The sequence below is a fragment of the Poromitra crassiceps genome (genome assembly GCF_964638095.1).
Source record: "Poromitra crassiceps genome assembly, chromosome: 15".
NCBI classification, from domain to species: Eukaryota; Metazoa; Chordata; class Actinopteri; order Beryciformes; family Melamphaidae; genus Poromitra; species Poromitra crassiceps.
This window is the reverse complement of record NC_139634.1, coordinates 32799286-32826280: the sequence shown is the minus strand read 5'-3', so window position 1 is coordinate 32826280 and position 26995 is coordinate 32799286. Positions and strand designations below refer to the sequence as shown.

At 47.2% G+C, this 26995-nt stretch overlaps 1 protein-coding gene across 1 annotated transcript in view; it reads left to right on the top strand.

Moving 5' to 3' along the window:
• Positions 1-208: 208 nt before the first annotated feature.
• Positions 209-26995, top strand: part of LOC310790591 (ephrin-B1-like) — a 76101-nt gene continuing 49314 nt past the window's right edge. Inside the window, 1 exon segment of the mRNA XM_083652301.1 lies at positions 209-1204. Coding sequence (XP_083508427.1) covers positions 1077-1204 — 128 coding nt within the window. The 5' untranslated portion in view covers positions 209-1076.

Here is a 26995-nt window from a genome sequence, read left to right as displayed (position 1 = left end):
AACCCAATGGCAGATGCCCCCCCCTCCTCCTCCTCCTCCTCCTCCTCCCTCCCTCCCTCCAGATAAATGCCATCGCTTCCTGCTTCCAAGTTCGGACAGAGCGCTCTGATTGGTCGCGGCTCGCACTGTGGGCTGCCCCCCCCCTCGTGCGCCTGCCTGGGCGTCGGGTAGTGTAGCAGTTGAGCTCGAGCTGCGCCGCACACCGGAGGACTGTGCGAGTTTTTTTACACGGTAACAAAAAAATACCGGCACGGAAATGTTAGCGAGCGAGTGTCGGCCGACCGTGCGGACCTAACCTTCCCTTCCGCGGCACTTTTGCGCCCACAGTGTCCGAGCGGCAGCAGACAGAGAGAGAGGGGACTCTCCACGCAGCGGCATGCCCGAGTTGGACTAGTCTGCCGTGGCTGTCGGAGCGCAACACGCACACCGTGCAGGACGGACGGAGAGCGGAGAGGGATATTTACAATAGAAACTCAATTCCTTTGCGAAGAAGAATAGCAGGAGAGCCTGGCTGAAAGACAACACTGGAATGAAGTGGAGCTCGGGATGCCCAGCGTGCTGCGGAGTTGTGACTGATGGATGGATGTGGTCATCTGTAGGCTATATACAGCGACAGGTATAGGCACCACCAGCCAGGGGAGATTTGACAAAGGCACGGCGCAGCGCTTCGTCGGGCAGCAGCCGCATCGCGTATTGTGCGTGCCTCTCCTCTCCGTAACCGCTTAGATCTGATTCAACACGATATCGAATCGCAGCCTATTTTTTGAGGTGTCTCTGTAGAGTAAAAAAAAAAAGGTCGTGAAGGGCCGTTTTGTCCCCGATCTCAGCCACAGGTCAACCAGGACACTCGGGGGGGCTTTCCTTCCCGTCACCGAGGAGAACCGTGGGCTTCGGTCAGTCAAGGGCACGGGGTCTGGTCGGCGATTTTAAGAAGTTGGACAGAAGGTCATGTATCTGATATCGACCTCACATGCTCCTGACTGATCACACCTCACCTTCCACCCGGGCAACCCGCACATAAAGGCTGCCAGGCGCACTGCCACTGCCCGACGCCCGACTCCTCGGTTCACGTCTCTATGTTTTTGAGAATGGCGGGACTCGGTTGTTGGAAGTATTACCTTTGGATCTTTATTATAATGTCCAGGTCGGCGTTACCTTTGGCAAAATCGATGGAGACTATTGTCTGGAACTCACAGAATCCCAAGTAAGTCTCGTCTTTCATTTGTACAAGCATGCCAAACTCGCTGGGTGTGTGCGTAATGGAGGGGCTAACATTACAGGAAAAGTTGCCATTGTGTGCCAGCTGGGTTAGATGCTCTGTTTAAATCTAGCAATGTTCTAGAAAACAAAGGAAATTATATGCTTTAATAGTCAGTACTGCACCACAGCGTCCCCCCCAGTGGATATTTCCATAGAAACCCAGTGGGTAGGCTATATGCCTCTATAATAGGCCCAACCAAAATCAAAATAATAAATGGTTATTTATTTCTCCAAAGCCAATAAGCTATTTACGCACAGTAGGATGCTTCTGTTCTGTGAATCTATTAAGACAAAGCCTGCTTGGACATTTCAAACCATCACAGTTTGACCACTCTTTTCCCTGGATTTCTAGTCATGGTGGATTATGAACAGAGGCAGAGCACAGTAAAGAGAGAGGGGGGAAAAAAGTCTACTAAGCCGTGCCAAGTGTGTCAAGGTGTAGCCCAGTATCGAGGACATTTCTCCCTTCAGACAGTCCGAAACATACCTGGCCTGAGAGAGGCAGAAACATGCCAGCACACACACTGCAAATCTAACTTTCAGTTTAGGCACAATTAAATTATAGCGATAAAGTTTGATATGGGTGTTTTCAGGTACCAAAAGGTACATTCCTAAGATGAATCACATTCAACCTAATTGCACTGGCTTGGGTCCAGCCAAATTTCTCAACATCAAATTAAGGGCAAGTTTCTCAAAGCAAGCAGCTGAAGCCAGACATTTTTTCTTTTTCTTTTTTTTCTTTTTGGTGTGTATTCATCGTTTCCCACCAAACCAAGGAAACCGAGGCCAGGCTACTGATAATAAAATATGTTCTGGTAACAATTATCACCCACTCAGACTTGACTCTTTAACATTTGCATGATTTTGGGAAGCATAGGCTACATAGGGAAAATAAACTCAGGAATGGGAAAAAAAAAGAAGTCGTGTACTTCTGCATGGTTGGACCTGAGGAGCTGACCTTCAGTACCGAGGGGAAATGGAGAGTGGCTGCACCGGCCATATAACTAGAACTTATTCATTCAGGTGAATCCATGATGTCTCCTCCAAATGTCAAATGTCATAGGAGCTCCTTGTGCAGTCAGTCAGTATGAAGATTGCTGAGATGTTCATTGGTGTGTGTGTGTCTGTGCGTGTGTGTGCGTGTGTGTGTGTGTGTGTCTGTGCGTGTGTGTGTTCGTGTGTGTGTGTGTGTGTGTGTGTGTCTGTGCGTGTGTGTGTTCGTGTGTGTGTGTGTGTGTGTGTGTGTCTGTGCGTGTGTGTGATGGTGTGTGCGGCCTGCTTAATGGCAAAGACTACGGCCCATCAGCTTTTATTTGACTGTGGCTGCAGAGGTAGTGGAACGACGGGCGTCATCACAGAGATATTACACGCACACGCACACACACACACACACACACACACACACAAACTGCACACATACGCACAAACCCACACTGTGACAAGTCATGGGCAGAGGAGTGAAGAGGGGGAGACGTTTATTGATTGATGGTGATGTCACCTGAAGGGAATGTCTTAGAAGGTTACCATGGTGGTGGTGGTGGTGACCGAGTGGAAGATGTCTTCTCCATCTGTTTCTGTCCCCCACCACTCCTGTTAAAAAAAAAAGAAAAGAAAAAGGAGAAGATAAGAAAAAAAAACACAGACTGTTTCATAAACTTCACAATGGAACAATGATGCATTCTGCAAAATGTGTTCTGTCAACCTAATTATCCTGCTGCTCTGAGCTTAGAAAAACAACAGTCAATTATCCAGGACTATTACAGAAGACAAACCTGTTTTTCTTCTGAAATGTATCAGTCAGCAGCAGTGTTTGATGGGCAATAAAACACCACTACTTGGACAGCAGTCGGCATGTTTTTCCCAACAAGCTTATTTTGTTAAACTCCATCTCTCCCCGACTTGTCCTATATTGCCCCATATAGCTAGCCTGCCATAGCCTAGCAGAGAGCAGAGGGAGAGCGCCGGTGAGAGAGGCCTATTGAATTGTACAGTACACTATCTGGTGACTTATCTAGATTTACGACGTCTTAGTTCCTGTTCCCACTTTGGGGAGCACTGCTGCCTCAGCTAATAAATTAATCTGGCCCTCCGCTTGCACACTGTACCATATACACACACACACACACACACACACACACACACACACACACACACACACACACACATAACAATACCAGTGCCTCCCTACAGGCCATGAGTTATGAGACAAAGTAGAGGAAAGCAGCAGGTTTGGGGCATTATGGTGTGTTGTTTTTCTTTGCGTGTGCGTGTGTGCGTGTGTGTGTGTGTGTGTGCGCGTGTGTGTGTGTGTGTGCGTGTGTGTGTGTGTGTGTGTGTGTGCGCGTGTGTGTGTGTGTGTGTGTGTGTGTGTGTGTGCGCGTGTGTGTGTGTGTGCGTGTGTGTGTGTGTGTGCGCGTGTGTCTCTCTGTGTGTGCATTGCCTCCTCTGAACATTCCCTTGGTTATGGATTTCCACGTGAGGATGCAATGGCTCCCTGTCTTGCATTATCAATAACTGCAGTTTTCTTAATTGATTACCCCCCTGCATGCTGGAACAGGCCACATGCATCATCGCTAGGGCTGCGTACTGTTTACAAAATTACAATACCAGTACCAATACCAGTACCTTTAAAGTGATACTGACACTAACTATTTTACCTTTATATATATATATATATAATTAATATATTATATATATTAATATATATATATATATATATATATATATATATTTTAATATATACCTATTTATTTTGTGGGTGGGGGCATCTCGGCACGCTGAACCGCCAACTGTCACATACTGTACATTGCGCTCGGCTCGACTTCACCTCCACAGACTGTATGGGTTGTAGCTGCTGCGGTAGTGAGCCAATCACACGTCGCATTAAATCGAAGAATGCTTGCGGTGATTGGCTGCGAGAAAAAACATACAACAGTAATCTTTTTCCTAGATCTGTGTACAAAAAGGATCGAGTGCAGCAGGTATCGTTCGACTGGATAAGTTTCACTACTACTTGGTACTGGGTTATTATTATTTTGGTCGCCTAAAGGTATAAGTACCAATACCCAGCCCTATAATCATTACTGTATTATCCCCATCTGGAAAGAAAAAGAATCATCCCTGATTTGAGTTTGCTTGCAGAAGGTACAGCGTGTACCAGACCTCCCTTTTTTGACATTTCATTTGCGTGTGGATGAGATGAAGAGGGGGGGGGGGGAGCAGCCGTGCAGAAGAGCCCAGGATGTGTCAGCGTCCCCAGCAGCCAGTAGAAAGAAGCGTCTCACATTTGATCAGAGCAAATCGGATTAGTTCTCATTTAGCTGAGTGGGATTACGGACGAAAATGTCACTTTGTTATGACTGATCACGTCCCATCGGTTTGGCTGAACCTACACAGCGCGGCAACGTACAGGCATGCACAGACATATACACACACATACACACACACACACACACACACACACACACACACACACACACACACACACACACACCCCCCGAGTGTGCTCAGGAATGCTGCAGTGATGCCAATTTAATGATAATCTGACAGGGTAGCTGTGAGTGGTTCCTGCACGTCCTCTAAAACCTCCTTAGCTAATATTTACCTCATGACCCTTAGCTACCACAGGCTGTATTTGCAGTGGCCCGGCACAAAAACAAGATGGAGCAGAGTGAAAACACAGACACTCGCACACCTCTGAACACACACACACGCACACACCTCTGAAAACACACTGCATGAAAACACACTCGCACCTGAAAACACACTGCATGAAAACACACACACACCTCTGAAAACACACTGCATGCAAGAAAACAGCCACAGGCTGGCTAAGAGTCTGGTGCACTGATTTTGAACTCCTCACAGTTCTGCGAGGCTTGGAAACAGTTTGCAGACATTTTTTGTGCCTGACTCGGTCTTGAAGCCACAAACAGAATACAAAACAGCTTCACATGAGTGTAGACACACAAGTCAGCTATAGCCTGTGTGTGCAGTTGGGTCTTTGCTTTAACATGATAGTGTAGACACACGAGTCGGCTATAGCCTGTGTGTGCACTGCAGTGCAGTTGGGTCTTTGCTTGCTCATCTGCTTTGAGTGTCCGTTCACCTTGGCTGCCATGGTTCACGGGCAACTGCTTATGTTTAAAACAAAGTTCAGCTGGGTTTTTTTTGCCGTCGGGCCGACCTGACCTCAGCTACGAGGTTCACAAAGTTTGGTCACTGCAGGCCGGATTTGACTCCCGCTGTGGTATTCCACAGGAATTATTCCACATTTTTCCAAAACAAAAAGAAATGAACTATAACAAATTATACTCCTTCCCCCTGAAATAATTTAGTTGATCTGCCTGCTGCTGCAGTTTGATGTGATGAGATGACTAGTTAATTGTTAAATATTTTACCAGAAGAAAAACACACAATTTATTTATTTATTTTCTATCAAATTAATTGAAAAAACAAAAAAAAACTCTTAGCTTTTCTAACCCCCCCCCCCTAAACAAGTGTTAAAAGGTAAATGTTTGTTCTTGAACAGTAAAGAAAAGGTGATGTTGGGGGGTAGGGATGTTCATCAATTATCGAAAATCGATAATCGATCGTTAAGGATTGGAATCGATCCTGTGGCATTTGGATCGATTTTTTAATTATTAATTTTTTTTTTTTTTTTTTTTTTTTTTTTTTTTTTTGGACTAGGTTTGGGTGGAATTCGTTCCTCCTCGCCCCACTCCATTGCACAGCCGACTAACGTGAGGTGGAGCTTCATATAGTCTCTAGTTTTCTGGCTGGGCACGGGCCTTTGTGCCAACAAAACTGTTTTAAACATGAGAAATTCACACCGGCATGCGCCGGGGACAGCAGTGTTGGAGAGGAGACACATTGAAATAAAGAGTTCATTGAGGAGAACACGTTGTCTTTCGTATTTTCTGCCATAGGCATTCATTTTGTTAAAAAAAAAAAAAAAAAAAAAAAAAAAAAAATTGAAAATATTGAAAATTTTCTAAGTATTAATAAAATCGATAATCGATAATTGATCGTTAATTCTCACCGATTATCGATTTTGGAAAATTTTCAAAATGAACATCCCTATTGGGGGGTGGGCTCTGCTGCGCTGACATGTAAATATCAGTGTGACTCCAGGAGCTGCTGGTCTGGTCTGGGACAAAATAAACGCCAAACTGCCACAACCTGTTAAACCAGAGGAGGAGACGAGGGGACTAGAGCACAAACAGGACTTGAGTCCTGCTTATGCTACAGAGCAGGCGACTGCTGAGAGGGTCAGAGGGCTGTTTTTGTTTCTTCCCTGCCCCTGCGCCCTGCTGCTTGCCCCTACTACCCCTGCTATATACCCCATCTCTCCCCTTGCCTCCCCCAGTTCCCCCCCCCCCCCACCCCCCTTCTCCCCCTTTAGACTCTGATCGTGTTTCCCTCTGATAGAGATCTCATTACACACAGAGAGGACTTAGAGCCTCGGAGAGAGAGAGAGAGAGAGAGAGAGAGAGAGGGAGTGAAAGAGAGAGAGAGTGAAAGAGAGAGAGAGGCCGACCAATAAGAACTACTTCTGGAGAGCAACTGGCCCATCGTGCCGTCAAGGCAGCCTGTGTCTCGGTAGAAGGACAGCTGCACTCGCTTTTATGTGTATGTTATGTGAGTGTGTGTGTGTGTGTGTGTGTGTGTTTGTTATGTGAGTGTGTGTGTGTTATGTGAATGTGTGTGTTATGTGAGTGTGTGTGTTGTGTGTGTGTGTGTGTGTGTGTTTGTGTGTGTGTGTGTTATGTGAATGTGTGTGTTATGTGAGTGTGTGTGTGTGTGTGTGTGTGTGTGTGTTATGTGTGTGTGTTATGTGAATGTGTGTTTGTGTGTTATGTGAGTGTGTGCGTTGTGTGTGTGTGTGTGTGTGTGTGTGTGTGTGTGTGTGTGTGTGTGTGTGCATGTATGTTGTTTCAGCGGTGTGTAAGGACACATTCTTGGTGTGCTCATCTATGTGAAGCACCTGGGGTCGCAGCACTTGAAGATATTTGAGGGAAATGCTGTTTTTTCCCATTTGATCACTGAAAACTCATTCTGCTTTTTCTATGATATTGATGTATTCGTTTCTTTATATTTAAGCACCAGTGTTGGGCAGTAAAGTAACGCATTACTGTATTTTTTCTTACTTGCCCAGTAACTATTAATGTAAGGGATTACAATTTCCAAAACAGTAATTCCAGTTACTAATCCAAGTAACTTCAAGTTACTGCACTACTTTCTCCAGCGTTGGCACAGCGCTCAAACCAAGTGTGGAGATAGATAGTTCGGTCTATGCCAGATTACTGTGCTGGCAGAATATACGTTTTTTTTGTCCTTGGTTAATTATTGTTCCAATAAAGTGGATTCAGTTCTAAAAGGTGCTGCAGGGTAAGGGTTCCCACGGGTCCTTGAAAATATATATATGAAAATATAAATCAAGGCGTTAACTTACAAGTCTACATTGAAAGTGCTTTTTTGAAAGTGCTTTTTTTCTGCATAGAGAATTACGAGGCGACCGCCTCTGTCAAATTTCACGCGGCCTTCAGCTCTCGATAAGTGAAAACAAAATATTTTCTAATAAACGCTGCAGTCGCTGGATTTCTCTCATTTGCAATTGCAACTAGCAGCACAGTTGAGAGGTGTTGACACATTCAAGCCTCTCTTTTTAACTGTCTGTGAGCTTCTGCTAGTTTTCATTATACAAATGAGCTGTGTTCCAACAGTATCACCTTGATCCATGTCTCAAACTATGCTGTGTTGGATCCTTCAATTTGGGGAATTGGGCCTTTACTTTATCATTCAGATTCAGTCTCAGGTAAACTCAGGCCAGAAGTCACAGAGAGAAAACGATGCCAAATTGACTTTCAGATAGTTTCTTGTGATTGTGTAAACTTTGTTTTCAACACTCTTTGTATTGTACTAAGTGGCCGGCCACACCCGCATCTGGCACCCAAAGTAGGCTAAGCAAACTGAGAAGTATTGCATAATTGGCCTCGATCTAATCCGGCTATTGTGATTTGACATATTTTGTGTAACGAGTTGCCAATCAATATGTCTGCTGAGTGTTATTAATTCTTAGGCAATCTTATTTTTTTTTTCATAGCATAATTCAAGGAGCTGAAAGGGGCTGTGTGTGAACTTGTGCAGAGTGAGTGAGTGAGTGAGTGAGTTGAGTGCTTGAGAGTGTGTGTGCCGGTGTGTGTGTGTGTGTGTGTGTGTGTGTGTGTGTGTGCCGGTGTGTGCCATTGTTCTTTGTGCAGCCCACAGCGGAGCATTAAGGAAGTGTTAGCAGTGTGCCAGGGTGCCCCAGTGAAAGTGTTGAGGGCCTTAGCGGTGTAAACTGTGTGTGTGTGAGTGTGTGTGTGTGTGTGTGTGTGTGTGTGTGTGTGTGTGTGGAGTGGTTGAAACAGTGGCTGCCTCACAGCCGGTTAGCGACCCAGCTTCGTTAGACCGAGGCCTGGCTGGCAGCGACCAGGAAGTTCCCGTCAACACCCGCGCTGCCAACCAGAGGCACAGGCGCGGGGCTGGAAAGCATCCCCGAAGATTTCTTCTTCTCCTCCTCCTCGTCGCCTTTTGCTGCTGAATCGAGCGAAAATGTAGGAATGCGGAGTTACAGGAAGCGCGGGGGGGGGGGGGGGGGGTGGGGGGGTGGGTGGGTTGGAATAGTTGAATGGGGTAAAGTCTGCCTGTTGTTTGCCATCTTAGTTCTTTTACAGAAGAGCAGCTGAAAATGAGGGGATTAAACGGGAGAGGAAAGGAAGCCAGTGTAGAGCGTTGAAACCCAGCCCTGGGCTCAACCGCACATCCTTTCAGTCCAGCGTTGAGCTCCCAGATTACTTCCATGTGTCAGTGCGAGAGGGGGAAGAGACGGAGGGAAGAAGAAAGGAAAACGGGGAGAGCGGAGTTGAGCGATTGAAAAGCCAGCGGACTGGGGACGGGTGGAGATCAGTGGTGGTGTTGGACAGTGGAACGGATCTGTGTGACAGCCATCTCTAAAACCATTACCCCCGCGGCTCCGAGTCGAAGGAACCGGTAACCTCCTCCTCCGGCCTGACCTCATAGACTTAACTCTTTTCTCACAGAACCCCTCTGTGCGGAGGAGGCAGACCTCATCGCAAACGCCCGGGTCCCAAACAACCCGACTCCCAAAAGTTCTCCACGACGTCATGAGTCGTCACCAAACATATAACCAGCAAGGGAAATGTTTTCCCCACTTTGTGGCCCTCAAATGACTTTTGTGGGGAACTTTGCATTTAGAGTGTCAGGGTGCTGGGGGGGGGGGGGGGGGGGGGGGGGGGGTTGGGATGATTGATTCCAACGAGGAAAAGGCCAAAATGGGCGGGACAGGACGAGGGGTAAATGTGAGTAACACATAATCATAGCACTATTATCTTGCTTCCATTTGAATTATTATGATGCACGACACGTGAGCCTTTTCCTCCCAATCTCTTTTACACAGGGTTCCCACGGGTCCTGGAAATCCTTGGAAGTTTGTGAATTTAGGGGGGGGCGGATCAAGGCCTTGGAAGTTTTTGAAAATATACATAAATAGACATGGGTTATTGAAAGTGCTTGAATTGATGTATTTTGTGCAATAATATAAATTGAAGTTCTATTTGATATCTATATATATATATATATATAGATATAGATATAGATATATATACATATATATAGATATAGATATAGATATATATATATATATATATATATATATATATATATATATATATATATATATATATAAATATATGGGCATGGAATTTTATTAATTAATTAATTAATGTTCTGACATTACAGACAGGCCTTGCAAGCATGACTGTGGTAGCTTTTGTCCAAGCTACCTCAGTCCTTGTCCTATATATATATATATATATATATATATATATATATATATATATATATATATATATATATATATATATATATATATATATATATATGATTGTCCTAACCCTATATATATATATATATGACTAGGACTGATTTATTTGTACATGCTGTCACACATATCCGGAAACTGTAAACAGTTTTGCAGGCATTCGTTTAGTTTGACAGTTATTGAGTCGATTTGAGTTAAGTCGTGGACCAGTGATGTCATTCATGCACAAATGACATCGCTGGCGTGGCCACAACCTTTACTCAAATTAACTCTCAATAGCCCTGAAAAAGTAAAATAAATAAAATAAAAAATAAACTTTTATGCAACAGCGAAAATGTTATTCTAATGCTTAGGCCATGCCCAGCCCAGTATGAATAAAAGGAAAGAATGTCTCTAACACGGTCTCTTGATGCTTTGTCAGACAGGGACGATCATAATTGCCTTGTCGAGGAAACTGTTGGAAACACAATTTCCTGCTAAGAAGAAACAAAAATACAATCTGCTTTGGAAAATGCACGTTGCTTTCTTCTTCCACTTTTCTTTTGATTCGTTCCTGCCTAAGTGGGACTAAAAGTGAGCCTTGCTTGGAGCAGTATTTCTTTGCCACCAGATAAGAACTTAACACAGACTGGCTGGATGAAGCATGACCGTACCAACCATCTTTGAACCTCTCATTAATGACCATCATGCAGCTCTTTGTTCAATGTTATGAGCACACTAATGTAGTGACGCTGTAATTGAATGGAGTGGTCGGATAATAGAATGATAGAATGATAAAGTAATGGAGTAGTGTGGTGGTAGGAGCCCCCTTCTCCCAAGGGATGCCCCCCGTAAGTGTGTCATCGTGGCAGATGGGTGGGCTGTAACACCCCCCCCCCCCCCCCCCGCCCAATGTTAATTATAAAGCATCATAATCCATCTATGGCATACAGAGGCAGGACATGGAGACTATTAGGGGGTGCATGGAGATGGCACAGTGTATAATCCGCAGGACTTTATGACTATAAGGCTCCCTGGGCATGCAGCTAAAAACCACTGGTTCCTCCAATAATCTAGTTTGAGCTGCTCCTCTCTTCTTCTGTCTGTGCTGTGTGATGTCGAGATGCTAACTGGAAATTTGATTTATCTTTATCTTGATTTATTTTCTTTTTGTTCATATTTTTTCCCACAATGCCCACAGGCAGGACAGACAGCCCAAAAAAGCATTTGATGGTGTGTCTGCATGCGTGTGTGTCTGTGCGTGTGTGTGTGCGTGTGTGTATGCGTGCACGCCTCCGTTAACCCATTCTGCCAAGTCTTGGCTCAAGCGTTTTCTAAGCAAACTCCCAGCATGAGCCGTTCCCCCTTGTGCTGGTGAGAGGAGTTGGAAGAAAGGGGTCTGTGTGGGGACTCCCGCTGCTACCCGGGGCCCGCCCCGCCCCGGCCCGCCCGGGCCCTGGGATTTTGGTGCGCGCCGTGGGCTCTGCGTGGCAGCTGTGACTGACGCTTCAATCGCCTCTCTCCCTGGGACGTCCCAGCGCAACCCTGCATTCCCTTTCACACCTCGGAAACGGAGGGGGAAAAAGACAATTACACACATATTCAGCAAACCTCCCTCTCCCAGTTTCTCCCCGTCCCCACTATGGCGGCCGTTTACCAGACCCATAAAAAGCATTTCTAAAGTTTTGCAAATAAGTGCATTCCTCGTTCCTAAACAAATTTGCAAATTGATTTTGTCGTCTCATCTGGAGACGAGAGCCTCTCTGTAATGTTTTTTTTTTTTACTTGTAAGTTGTGCTTGTTAGATCCCCCCCCCCCCCTTCAAGAGTTATGCACTCCAAGTAAACAAAGTTATAACTCAGCAATTTCCTTTGCATTTCCCCTGATATTTAGAAAATGTAAGTCACGGAAAAAAAAAAAGATTTGAGCCTTAAAGTGGAGTTAATGCTATCATGTATGGATTGTCAGTAAATTGAGTTTGTCTCTGGGCTATTGGACCGGGGAATCGTAAGCCAGCGGGATTTAAGTCTCTTAATTGAATTATTTTGATTGCTGACTTGATTGATGGAGTCAGATGCGGCGGGTTTTCCATGTGTTTTTGTCCCCGACTAATTCTTCTTCCAATAGAGCCATACCAGACAGATACAATAGGAACCTGCAATCAATCACAACTGCAACCGCGGGCATTTTTTGTTTGGAGAGAAATGTGCCTGCCATCAGGTCTGAGTTCCAGCAGCCATCCAGACAACGCTCAAACCAACAATGACATCAGATAGTCGAGCACTCTAAAGTCTAATCTTCCCATAATGCCATGCTAAACCCCACAGAGACCCACGGCAGGCAGAAAGCTCCTCCTCCCATGGCCTTTGGCTGTGTGTGCGTGTGCGCGTGTGTGTGTGTGTGTGTGTGTTGGGGAGAGAAAAAGAATCCTAGAGTGAATGGAGATGTCACTGTCAGAGTCTGGCCTCCACATGAAGGGGGATTCGCTCCAGAATGGCCATATTGGCACCGTGTGTGTGTGTGTGTGTGTGTGTGTGTGTGTGTGTGTGTGTGTGTGTGTGAGAGAGAGAGAGCGAGTCGGTCGGGGGTCCGTCGTTTCCCCTCCACACTGCGTTCTTACGGTGCTGATTGGAGCACGGCAGGACGGCGGGCCCTATATCTCATCCTGGTCATGTGAGTGAGCGAGGCCGTTTCATCTCCCCACACACATGTTCTCCATTAAGACGGCGTGTTTATTCTCCCCCATGATGTGCCCGGGCCGTGGAAGCCTCTCATCTCTCCTGATATTGGAAATAGCAGCGAAGGTCCTGCTAAAGCAAACACAATATCCCCCCAAACCAACTCGACCGCCGCTCGACGCTTCGCTTTATGAACTATGCAAAGAATCAGACCCGAGGCACTGCAGCGACTTGGACTTAATGACGGAGCACGTGAGCGTCCCCGCTTAAGCCCTATGTAATACTATCTGTGCCGGGTGTGAGATCAGCTCGCCCCGGCTTCATTTGTGGCACTCTCTCTCTTCCGTGTTCCGCTGTCTCTCTCTCTCTACGTCTTGTCTTTCATTTTCCCAGCGCTGAAAAGTTTGACTGCTTTTAGTTGTTCTCCTCGCCTGTCTCTCACACCCCGTCGTGAAACATGACAGCTCAAACCTACACAGCACATCGCTCCTCTCCTCTCTCACGTCTCCAACAGGAAAGCTTCTCTCTGCAGACAGACGGACCTGGGGAGTCGTCCCCTCTCCCCGCCTGGCCCGCCCGGGGGCCCCTGGAACTGCTTTTAGTAGCTGCATTTCCTGATTTATTTATATATGTCTGATTGTAGCACCTCGCGCATATCAAGAATCACAAAGGCCAGACCCTCGCATACATGTGCATTATGCGTGGGGGGGAGTCAAATTATTATTTGCAATACACATGAATGCATGAATATATTTATTGTGGAGGAGGGGTGGCGGGTGCATCTGGAGAGCCTGGAGTCTCATTTCCTGTCGTGGCCTCGCTCTGGAGCGGAGCGGCGTGATCCTGGAAGCCGCTCCGCATGCGGCCACCAAATAGAGCCGCCTCACACAATGGAGGGGAAATGAGTCGCCTCCTATTGGAAGCAGGAGGAGTTGCTTCAAAGCCGTGCGCTCGAGCCCAGCCTGTAGCAGGCCTTCTCTCTGCATTACATGTGCGTTCTGCTCGGGCCCAGCCTGTAGCAGGCCTTCTCTCTGCATTAGATGTGCGCTCTGTGATGAGCCTTTGAAGGCTGCAGGCAGCTCTGGCAGAGCGCTTGTGATTGCATTGCACGGTGCGCCGGGGCTTGCTGCTGCAGTTGGAGTTGTATGTGTGGGCAGCGTTCCCCTCGGTGCGCGCTGGTCAAGTGGGCTGGACTAATACACCTGTAGGGGTGTGTGAATCTTTGGGTATCTCACAATTCCGATTCCGATTCCTGGGGTCACGATTCGATTCAAAACTATCTCTGATTCTCGATTCAGTACATAAGGGGATTTCAGGACCTACTCCAGCCCGCTGTGTGCTAAGAAAGGCAGTGTAGCAGATTATGGCATGAAAGCAGAATAAAGTGTATATATACAATTATGTAGTTTTTATATTTGAAAAAGGTTTTTCAACTGATTGCAATCCTATATTATTATTAAAAGGGAGCAAGTGGGCAATGTTTGTTTGTTTACATTTTTGTGCCGGCCACAGCTATGACGTTTTACGTGCGATCGCAGTGGTCATCGGTGATGTCATAAGAGCAGGTGAGCCCGCACAGCAGTCGAGCTGCGTATGCGAGCTGCAGGGACAGCTCAGCGAGCTGCAGGGCGGGCGAGCCCCTAGGAATTGAGCTCGCTATAGCGTAGAGGGGATGCCTAGTAATTTAAACACACAGTACACACAAAGGCAAACCTAAGACAAGAGGTAACATTTATTAATGCTAAACCTGCAGAAATAAAAACTTCTTAGTATTTCTCAGTTCTCAGTGACTTCACGAAGAAAAAGTTAAAGAAAGTAATCAAACAAAAAGAAAAGAATCAAGTTGTGAATCGATTCAAAATTGCGTAAGATAAGAATCACAATTCTTACATGAATCGTTTTTTTTTGGGACACCCCTATCGACCCGCAAACGCGCAAAGTGTGACGATGGAACAGCTGCTGTGTCACGTTAAGATGTTCACACACACACACACACACACACACACACACACACACACACACACACACACACACACACACACACACACGTGTAGATCACAGGGAAAGGTAGAGTGAACACTGGCTCAGGAGTCAGCTGTGGTTGGCTTGTGCAGATGAAGGCGGGAGTGTGTGTTACAGATGGCGGTAATAACGATCAGATAGCACTTGTAATGGAGACGGCCCAGTTACTAATGGCTTCCTAAAACAACACATGGAGCGTCTTTACGAGGCCACAATCCGCCGTGTTATCACACGGCAAAGCGTGCGAATGGGAATAGCATCATGTCAAACGAGCTAGCACGCACATCACACACAGACACACACACGCACACATTTCATTTTAATACCGACAGCCCGCATCCAGGCTGTGCCCCCCGCTTGTTAAAGGCGAGCGTTATCAGAGGAGACACAGATTCCCGCTACACCAGTTAGCTGTTAGCCCGTCCTCCCCTTTTACATTCAGTGTTAATGAGCCTAATGATGTGTGTCTCTGCGATTGCATCAGTCAATATGCTGTTCAATATGGCGCTGACAACTTAACCATGTCTGCCTGGATAAGATCTCCCTTCTAAGGCAGCAAAGGAAGAGCAACTCGTTTGTCCTAGATTGGATGGGACATGTGTAACTGTCTTTTAGAATCATGAGCTGAGATTGTAAGCAGAGAATGGACCTGTCACTCAAATCCTTTGATAGCAATTCACATTTAAGACCTAGAAGGCAGCTTGTTTATTAAATAAATGTAGGCTGACGTTATGACAGAGCAAGTCTATTGTCTGTCTGGGCTTTTCATAGTTTCTGTCTCTTTTGGTTTGATTTTACATTTGGATTTTAGTTTAGGTTTTTAGTTTAGTTTAGTAGTTGTTCCGACTACTAAAATGAGTTAAATGAGTATTTTTGAAAAGTGTTTTGTTGATGTTTTCATTTGATTTGATTTGTGTGCTCAGTATTGTAGAACCCCGGGCAAAGTAGAAGTGGTGTTTTGTTGGAGAGTTGCCGTAGGTCTTTTCAGAGTATGTCTCAATGTATTGATTGCAGATGTGGGCCTTTTTTCATTTCTAGAGGCTTCTCTTATTCTCCACTCTCATTTTGGCTTTGACCAGAAAACCAAATTTAACTCTCGCTATTTCTTTATTTTTCCCCCTTTTTCCCTTTCTTTTTTTCCCCAAATAGTTTTGGACAGGACACTTTGTTGTTTCAGTTTCATTTGAGTTTTGTTACACGTTTCATTTCAATTCAGTTAACTAACATACTTTTTTCTCTGTTAATTTAACCTTGAGTTTGTGTTCCCGTAGTAAAAAAAAAACAGAGCGATCAGGGAGAGACCCCTCTGACTCTGATAAAAGCGCTTTCTTTCTTTTATAAAGCACAGCATTTGATGGATTTGTCCCGTGGTCTTGATCCCTGGGCTTGGCTGATTAAACCTATCCATCAGCTTCTCTTATCTGTGCCCCAGCAGATCCACTTCAGGACACTGAACTAAACCCCTGCATTGTTGTTACACAGAAAGAGTCAAAGGCTAAGGACAGGGAGGGGAGCTGTTCGCTCAAGCAAAGCTGTTCCCTGCAAGACCTTGAAAACAAAGGTGCAAAAAAAAACATGTTATTTTAAAGAAATAGCTGGAGCAAAAAAAATAAGGTTTTAAGATCAGTATCGCATGCTATTGTGTGTGGCCGGTATATACACACACACACACACACACACACACACAGCCACGCACGCACGCACACATTTTACTGTTGCACATATGGAGTGCCACAGGGATGACGTATTTGTAAGCGGTGCAGCCACTTCTATAAGTGACTATGTGTGTTTGAGCACAGGATGTGTGTGGGCGACATTTAGCCTAGGCCCCTCCCCCAGCTCACCGGTCGGCACAGATAGAGACACAGGTGTATCAAGAGAGAGAGAGACCGTCTCAAAGCCTGTAAAACACGCACACACACACACGCATGCACACACACACACACACACACGCATGCACACACATTTCATTCCTCATTGGCGAGAGTTGGCATGCTATGGAGAGAGCGGCTCCAAACACGCACGTGCTCGCGCACACACAGTGTCAGAGAGAGAGGGGAGAGGGGGGTGGAGGAGAAGGGTCTCACCTGCAAACCTGCACCGCTTACTTCAACACCTGGGTGTGTTTGTTTTAGGCCAGCCTGGAAGTTAGCATCGCGCTGGCTAACCCTTGTCTGGAAGTCAATGGCATTTTTTAATTGGTTTTTGATTAGATCCCTGAAATAAGGTCTGTTGCTAACAAAAGTTTACAATACTGAGATCTGGTGTTCAGCAAAATAATCTTCACTAACGAACAACACTTTTACGATTTTTGAAGTGTAAACGCGATTGCAAAAAAATTGCGATCGCCAGAAGATGCTTTGAAAATCTTTTCTTTTGTTGTTGAATTGTGAAGAGATGATCTCGCTAAACGCAACATTCAAGTTCCATAAACTTTTTGCTAACAACAGACCTTCTTATCGCATTGTGTTTTAGGATTGATTCTATTGGAATAACCTCTAAATGCAGATTGTGACCAGAGTGTTTCCCCTCTAGAGGGAAATCAGAACGTGATGTTTCCTGTCTGTCGTGTCGACTCCCTGCCGGCCAAGTGACCCACCCTGCCCCAGTCACCAGCACTCACACACACACGCAGACACCAGCTAGATAAAGACATCTCCGTCTCTCACAGGCTGTCATTCACTCACGTGCCCATACATATTATGTACACACACACACACACACACACACACACACACACACACACACACACACACACACATACACGCACACAACACACACACACACACACACACACAGACATACACACACACACACATACACGCACACAACACACACACACACACACACACACAGACATACACACACACATACACACACACACACACACAGACACACACACACACACACACACACACATACACACACACACACACAGCAGGCAGGCGTGCGTTCCTTTGGACAGGCTTTGAGCGCTTGTGTGCACACGCTGACTTGAATAGCAGGGCAAATGAGCTCTGTCGCTGTTATTATGAATCATCTGAGGTGATTTGCAAGTCAAATGTGCCTGTTATTTTCTGGGATAAATTAGAATTTCTCATCTGCGGGGTGACTGTTAAAGCAAATACATCAAGGCTACTAAAAAGTGGATGATTGCATGTCAGTTGGCTCGTTTATCTGCAAGCACCTATTACCAGCCTGCGTCCAAGTCCATGAAAACACCCAGTGGGAAGGGCCAACAGATGGCCTCTTCTACTAGTATGTACACATCTATGCCGGTGGGACCCTTAACATCCAGAACACAAGCATTTCATATACTGTAGATCAACATAAACACAGGTGTGTGTGTGTGTGTGTGTGTGTGTGTGTGTGTGTGTGTGTGTGTGTGTGTGTATGTGTGTGTGTGTGTGTGTGTATGTGTATGTGTGTGCGTACACACATTGGATAAGGATCATATCACAGCCTGCATGTTGGTTAACACTCCCCAGTATCTTTCATCAGATAAAGCTGGAGTTAGCAACTTGCACCCTTATCAAGACGTTTACATAGTCAGGATTGCATGCTGAAGGGAGAAATGCTTTATTGAAGTCCTGTAGGAACCTGTCCTGCAGGAGCAGGTGTGGACCTGCTAGTAAGTTAGCCTTCTGGCTGCTGGTGGTTTTGGTGGAGAGAGAGAGAGAGGGAGGGGAGGGGAGGGGAGGGGAGGGGAGGGGGGCGTTGCTGCTCCCCCAGTGCTAGGCGGGAGAAGTTGCCTGCGTGGCACATTCATTAACCTGCTATCTAGCTAATCTCCTGGCTAATTCATTTAGTCCTCGGAGCACTCACTCCTGTGTATTAATATCCGCGCCCCCGCTCGTGGGACGCGCGCGGCGGCGGCGTAGCCATGGCGATGATTGTGTGTGATTATTTTGCAGTCAGATGAGTGATATCCCTGAGGGCTGTCACTGCCTTGTCCAGGCCGCTTGAGAGGGACTGATTAGAATTGCAAATGGTCGCCCAGTGTTGTGTTTATTGTGCGTCTCAATATTGGAGACAATCAGGCGAATCAAAGCCCTCAGCTGGAGAGATGGGACTGAGGCACGGTGGGCCTCTCTCTGGTTGGCACCGTGTCCTCAATACTTGCACATTGCTTCCTTCCTCTCTCCCTCTCTCTCTCTCTCTCTCTCCCCCTCTGTTGTCCTGTGTCTCTCTGTCTGTGTAGTCTCTCTCTCTCTGTTGTCCTGTGTCTGTCTGTCTGTGTAGTCTCTCTCTCTCTGTTGTCCTGTGTCTCTCTGTCTGTGTAGTCTCTCTCTCTCTGTTGTCCTGTGTCTCTCTGTCTGTGTAGTATCTCTCTCTCTGTTGTCCTGTGTCTCTCTGTCTGTGTAGTCTCTCTCTCTCTGTTGTCCTGTGTCTCTCTGTCTGTGTAGTATCTCTCTCTGTTGTCCTGTGTCTGTCTGTGTAGTCTCTCTCTGTTGTCCTGTGTCTCTCTGTCTGTGTAGTCTATCTCTCTGTTGTCCTGTGTCTCTCTGTCTGTGTAGTATCTCTCTGTTGTCCTGTGTCTCTCTGTCTGTGTAGTCTCACTCTCTGTTGTCATGTGTCTCTCTGTCTGTGTAGTCTCTCTCTCTGTTTTCCTGTGTCTGTCTGTGTAGTCTCTCTCTGTTGTCCTGTGTCTCTGTCTGTGTAGTATCTCTCTGTTGTCCGGTGTCTCTCTGTCTGTGTAGTCTCTCTCTCTCTCTCTGTTGTCCTGTGTCTCTGTCTGTGTAGTCTCTCTCTCTCTGTTGTCCTGTGTCTCTGTCTGTGTAGTCTCTCTCTCTCTGTTGTCCTGTGTCTCTCTGTCTGTGTAGTCTCTCTCTCTTGTCCTGTGTCTCTCTGTCTGTGTAGTCTCTCTCTCTCTCTGTTGTCCTGTCTCTCTCTGTCTGTGTGGTGGTCTGTGGTGTGTTTAGGTCCTGCGCGCAGCTGGACAACGTGAAGGAGAGACAGAAAGACGCGCCCGTAAATCTCGAGCGCTCTCAATCATGTGTAGTGTGGCCTGGCCTCTCACACAGCTGAGAAATATTAAACACGCTTTATGATAATGAAAGCGCCGGGCGACAGACATAAATATCAGAGGCAAAGTGCTGAAGGATTAAAATGTCTTGTACGTTTGCTCATAACGGGAATTTGTCATAGATTTCATGGCTTCCGGAATCGTTAGAGACAGAATTATCAGCTTTTTCATCAGTGCGATTTCCTCTCTTTTTTCCCCCTCTCCTCCTCCTTTCCTCTAGAGGCCGGTCTATGATGAAGAATCTGGAGTCACAGTTCATATCACACACACACACACACACACAACACAGGCGCAGGAAGAACGCCGATCATATCTGCATTCGTTTCTGACAAATGAAAGCCATTGGCAGCCGGGGTGCCCTTGTTATGGCCGGGTGACAGACTGCGGCGCAAAGTGGCGTCATCGCACACTTTCCTCCACAAATCACTCGTGAGAATGTTCCTCCTCAACGATCGGCCATTACCCCGTCCCGGGTATTGACGTGTTGTTTGTACAGGATTCTGCTAAATCCATCTGAAAGTCATCCGGTGCTATTGTGCGAGACGGGGGGAGCCAGTGTTTTACCTCTGTCTGTAATTCACCTTGTCAGCTGCTCAGCGAGGCCCTTCTCTCCTCTGCTCTGCTCTGCTCTCGCTACTGTTGGCTCCTCAAGAATGTGCCTGGATGTGTGCATGTAAATGTACATGTAACAACAGGTGTGTGTGTGTGAGAGAATGTGTGTGTGTGTGTGTGTGTGTGTGTGTGTGTGTGTGTGTGTGTGTGTGTGTGTGTGTGTGTGTGTGTCTGTGTGTGTGTGTGTGTGTGTGTCTGTGCTCATTCATGCATGCGTATACCCCCCCCCACGTGAACACGGGATAATAGCCCCCAGGTCAGACATGCTCCTCATATAGAAAGCGCATGACCGGTCGCAACAGGCTTGTGGGAGGCCCAGGTACAGGCATGCCCAGTGGAACAGGTATAGCTACAGGGACGTAACTGTTAAAAGTTCTTTTTTATTGCACCACACACACACACACACACACACACACTTTCCCCACTCCTGCAGGCTATAGGAACCAAACATGTGAAGCGGAAAAGAAATCTGCTCTCACTCGCTCCTGAAAATCACTCTGATTTGATCTGAAGGTTTTTTTCACACGGCAGCGGCCATCACAACACCAGAGGCATCACAAGACGTGACTGACGCCATCTGATTGAGTTATTAGTTTAGACAGAGCTGTGTGTGTGTGCTGTTGACTTTGACAAGCAGTTGATGAGAGTTAGTGTGTGTGTGTGTGTGTGTGCGCGCGCGCGCGTGCGTGCGTACGTGCGTGTGTGCGCGTGTGTGTGTGTCAGATCGGCCGACGTGGCTGTTTGTGTGCGAGAGTGTGTGAAAGCGAGGAGAGAGTTCACGAGGTGACATCTCGTCAGCTGTTTGACTTTCCCAGTTTCCCAGGGAAACAGTTTGGAGAACAATGTGCAGAAGAGAGAAACCCCACAATTGAAATGCCAGAGGGAGAAAAAAAAAACGTCGCTGTTTCTGTTTGTTGGTGACTGAATTATTGCCGTTGCTGGAGATTGGAGACGGGGGGAAATGTGTGAGCGACTGCGCCGTGCTCGGTAGCAGACAGATATCACCTAACCGGACTCCTCTCCACATCCATCTTCCAGCCGCGCACCAACAATAGCAGGAATACATTAAATAAATAAAAAAAGTGGCGCGTCAGGAAGAAAAGGGGACATAAAGATAAATATTGTGTTAGGAGAAGTCCTCCCTCTCTCCCCCTGCAATTGTCTTTCACACTGACAGATGAACAATGAAAGTATTTTGAACTTTGCTGCGTTGCTATCTTTTACTTCGGGGGTTCAGCGCCGCGCTGTCAAACCCAGACGCGCTCTGACACTGATTGATTGATTGCTCTGTGTGTGCGCCATGTCTTCCCTTTGTTCTCCCGAAGCAGCGGTTTGGTTTCTCTCCAGCGCCGGCCGACTTTCTGTAGCTGTGTCGTATTAACACCTGTTAACAACACACGGAGTCGTAAAGTATCGATTCGGCTAACCCCCTTTGATCGTAAAGGCTTTGCTGTAAAAAAAAATCTCAACCGGACGCCGGTGTGCGTTCTATATTTGGGAGGGGAGACGGCGGGGCCCCAAGAAGTCCGCTGGGTGCAGTTCTGCAGCTGATCCTGCGCTCTCTGGCAAGCCCAAAAATAATGATCCCCGGGGGGATCAAATAGCATTATATGATGTTATGATTCAGGAGATTTCCATTGATTATTGGTGCCAGGCCGGTGAGGGAGCGCCCGAGTAACTGCTGAGCCGGGTGACTTAACCGCCCTCCCAGTGCACTCCGGGCAGTCACGGAGCACGCGTATGGAAAATGAGCTAACTTTAGCTACAATCCTTAGCCTGACTCATCTCCAATGAGCTTTTCATTTTGCTTCATTATTCCGTCTAAAACTCTGATCCCCGGAGTCCTTTCTAACCACGCTGAGAGAGGAGGGCATTTGTTAAGAAATGAATTGAACCATGATTCGCTCTATCGAAGCCAAACAGAATTTTAATAACCCGCTGAAGCTGGAGCTGTCTCTCTGTGTGTGTGTGTGTGTGTGTGTGTGTGTGTGTGTAACTGTGTATATATATATTTTATGCGTGTATTTATCAGTATGTGTGAGGTGCTGATTAACTAACAACATTAAAGCGATTGATTCTCCCAGTAACACATTCTGCAGACTTTCTTTGGCTTGAACCAGCCTTGTGATGTCTTGTGTTATCGATGAGGTTGGAGATACAGAGCAGAAAATGGCCGCTGGTGAGCAACCCGGGCAGCTGTGTGGGTTTGATAATGGTTATGATTCTTCTTCTCTCTCTCTCTCACGAGTTTCTTCCTGCTTCCCCCGAGCGGGAGTGAAATACAATCTTGCGAGTGTGTGAGAGATGCTATTGTTCGTGCGGGAGGTTCTTCTCGCCTGCTCTCCCTCCGCTCTGCTCAGCACTGATTAGAACCTCGCATCCCCGGTCCAACTCTTGACTCCTCGCCTTCTCCAGGGATCCCACTCCATGACACGTCCACCACCACCCCCCCAACTCTCTGGCACGTTCAGGGGTGCCTGGCACACACACACACACACACACACACACACACACACGCACACACTCTCACACACACAAACGCACGCACGCACACACACACACACACACATGCACACACACACACTCACACCAACCCGCACACACACACATACAGTGGGCTCTGGCCAGGCGGGTTTGGCAGCGACTGTAGACTGGGCCTGTGGAGAGATCTTTACGGAGCATGCAGAGCCCATCTGTGGCTGCTCCTCAGTGATGGGAGGCAGCTGGCTGTGTGTGTGTGACGGTGTGTGTGTGTCAGCGAGTGTGTGTGTATGTGTGTGTGTGTGTCAGCGAGTGTGTGTGTGTGTGTGTGTGTGTGTGTGTGTGTGTGTGTGTGTGTGTGTGTCGTGGCCAGGGAAGGAACTGGGGGAGGAAGAAAAAGAGTTGCGTGCGTGTCTTTGGGTCACAGAGCCACCCCAGGATAAGGGCTAAACTCAGGCTGAAACTGTCCCAAGCTCTGTCCTCTGTCCAAGCCAAACCATGTCCTCTCCTCTCCTCTCGTGCTCTCTTCTCTCCCCCTCTCTCTCCCCCTCTCCAGCTGGAAGAGCTCACTCCCCAGGCTCTCTAGGATGAATAAGTGGAGACTTGGAGTGGACCAGTCTGGGCCTTCTCTCGCTGTCAGTGATACCGTGGATGACGTTCAATCACCACCGCATACAGCCGTCCGCTGAGCTCTCCCCTGCTCTTAGAGAGGGATGGGCTCGGCATTGACGGGAAACCACAGAGTGCCAAAAGAAGCAACAGATTACGCTCTCCCTCTCTCCTCCTCCCTAATGACTTGTGTCACTCCTCTCCTCTCACTCCACGCTCCTCTTCAGCGTGTCTGTCTGTCTGCTGGCCGCGTCCGTCCACTTGTGTCCTCCTTGGCACGGCCATCTGGGCGTTGTGTCGTTAGCTCGTTGCGACTGCTGCTGGTGTGATGCTAGCCCCTCGTGTGACAGTGATGGAGGGCACGCGTGCCGCGCCGCACGTCTGTTCTGGGATGAATCTCTGCTAGCTGTGAGATAGCTCTGCTTGTGCCAGTGTTGTCGTTGAGTCGGACACATTTTCAGGACTTGAGTTGTGACTTCAACCTGCACTTGAGCACTGATGACTCAGAGTTGGACTTGAACTTCAGACTCCGAATTTGGAGACAGACGAGGACTTGAGAAAGACTGTTTTTTTGTTGTGCATTTTTTGTAATAGGCCCAAATGATTTGGCATAAGATATTTATAGCTATATTAATATTGTGACATTATTAAACTTTATGCAAGGGCAGCCACCTGTGTTCTACCTACTAGGGATGTCACGATACTAGAATTTATACTTCGATACCGATACCCAGGAAAATATCGATAATACCATTCTCAATACCACGGGAAGGGGTGGATGACGACACACCAAGAGGCATAAAAATCAAGTTAGACAGATGGACGGACAGATGCACACTTCTCCATAATCTAGACCTGATACAACGTTGAATTTAGACAGCAGATGAGCCCTGCTCTAGCCATCAGAACACGTTTAGTTTGTTGAAGCAACAGATACCCAATGATAGGGAGGGAAAAATCTGTGATTTTTTTCATTAAAAGAAAGCACTGATGGTATCGAAGCTGTTGCAAATGAGTATTGTATCCGTTTCAAATGTTCAGTATTGATACTTTTAGATACTATCACTACTTTTGACAACCCTACGACAAGCGGATTGACGCTCATGTTCAGTAACCCTGGACTCAGACTCAGGTAACGGGGGATTCACACTCGACTCTGACTCTTCTTTGGTGACTCGGACTCGGACTCAAACACTGGGGACTCGAGACTTGACTCGATACAGCGACTTGACTACAACACTGGCGTGTGCGTGCGCGTGTGTGTGTGTGCGTGCGTGCGTGCGTGCGTGCGTGTGGGTGTTTTAGCTGCCCATGTGCAACTGTTGCTATGAGTCACGCTGAATCTGATTTGCTCTGCATGCCAGCCTGTTGACTGAGCTAACCGAGGCTTGTGACTGTCTGGTGTGTGTGTGTGTGTGTGTGTGTGTGAGAGAGAGAGAGAGAGAGAGAGAGGGTGTCTGTGTTCACACGTACAAAAGCAGCGCTCAGCGGGGTGGAGTGCAGGATATTCTGTCTGTCTTTCTGCCTGTGACATCTTCATTGATGCCCCTCTCTCTAATGGGGACGGCAGCCCAGAGGGCACAAAATACCAGCCTTTCTTCCTTTCAGCAAATCCTCTCTTGCCAAGTCTGGCCTGCCGGAGTACAAATGCATCTCCAATGAGTTTCGGGGCCAAATAGTTGATCCAATAGCAGCTCCCCTTTGGCCTCCAGTGCTGCTGACGTCCACTAGTTTGACCTGCTTTTCTAGAATAAGGGTCAAATCCTTCCTGCTTTGTTAAACATAGCCAGGGCCAGATGGACCTTGTTTTTCCTTATTTTCAGAATCTCTGTGTGTGTGGGTGTGTGTGTGTGTGTGTGTGTGTGTGTGTGTGTGTGTGTGTGTGTGTGTGTGTGTGCGCGTGTCTGTGTGTGTCTGTGCGCGTGTACTGTGTGTGTGTGTGTGTGTGTGTGTGTGTGTACTGTGTGTGTGTGTGTGTGTGTGTGTGTGTGTGTGTGTGTGTGTGTGTGTGTGTGTGTGTGCGGCCCACACCGCGCAACCAGCACAGCACAGAGTTGTTTACTGTGTCTGACATGTGAGGAAATCGGTGTGTGTACACTGCGGGGCGTGTGTTTATGTGTGTGTGTTTATAGTCGGGCCTCCCTAAGAACATCTGCCCCCTGTGACAGCCTGAGAGAAGCCAGCTATGTATACAGGCGCTCGGGGGCGAGCCACCGGCTAAACAGACCCACGACCAGCTTCAGCGTCCCCGCAGTGTCACATCAGACCACCGGAGGGCTGATTCCAGATCAGTCAGGCCGTCGGCCGTGCTCGCGGGCTCGGGGTCAGCGCTGCTATACATGTGGCGAGCTTCCCCCCCGGAGCCAGATGATGAAGATACTGACAGTTTGATCATACACGCCTTTTCTCTCCAAAGTATGAAATGATCACATTGTGTCAACAACAGCGCTCGGCAAATCTGAACCACACATCAAGAGTGTGTGGCCGCTTCAGAAGCTGCTCTCTCAATGTTTCCATTGTGAGGCCAGGCAGAAATGTTAGCTCTATCTCGACGGAGCGCCCAGCGGTTTTTAGGCTAAGCAGCAAGGCCGCCTCCAGACTAGCAGAGAATTATTTCATATTGATTGAGTTGAATGAGAACAGGATGTGTTTGCACCCTGTGATTACACAAATAGACCGCTGCCTTAGGGCGAGTGAATCGCCTTTAAATCTCCGGCGCAATATACACGACGCACACAACGCTCTCTGCATAAGGCGGCTTCTTTGCTCCTTAAGGACTCGAGCGTAGCGCTGCCATGTGGATAAATGACGGTAATGTTTTCAGTATTCACGAGTAATCAGGAAAATCTATCTGGAATATATATAAGCCTTATGGAATATTGATAGAAAGGGCATATCTCTCAGCCAGACTGCAAATCCAGCTGGCGTATGGAAAGTGTCAGCCGTTCTAATGGGGTGAGGCTTGCTGCCACACTGATTCTGTGGATTTATGACGTGAGAGAGAAATGCTAATTGGTGAGGCAACACACTTCCTGCTGTGGTAATTGCCACGCTGATAGCACGGGGAGTAGAGTACCTGTTGTGGTGGTGGTGAGTGTGGAGAGTGCGTGTGCCCAACGTGTGTGTTTGTTTTTGCGTGTTTTGTGAGTCGGTTTGCGTCTGTGTGTGTGTGTGTGTGTGTGTGTGTGTGTGTGTTATAACGGACAGAGGCGGAGAAACGGGCCAGATTGGATGTTGAGTAGTGTGGAGACGATCGAGACACAAAAGGACAAGAGTTACCTGTAGCCATTCGCGTTGGCACAGACGCTCCCCTGGTGGAGATGGGTGGCTCTGTCTGCGTGGGTTGGGTATAATTGATTTTAATTGAAATGTATGGCATGTTCATGCTGCCGCCCAGGAGGAACAAATCAATTTGACGCCATTCTTTCGATATGAGCTTTAGTT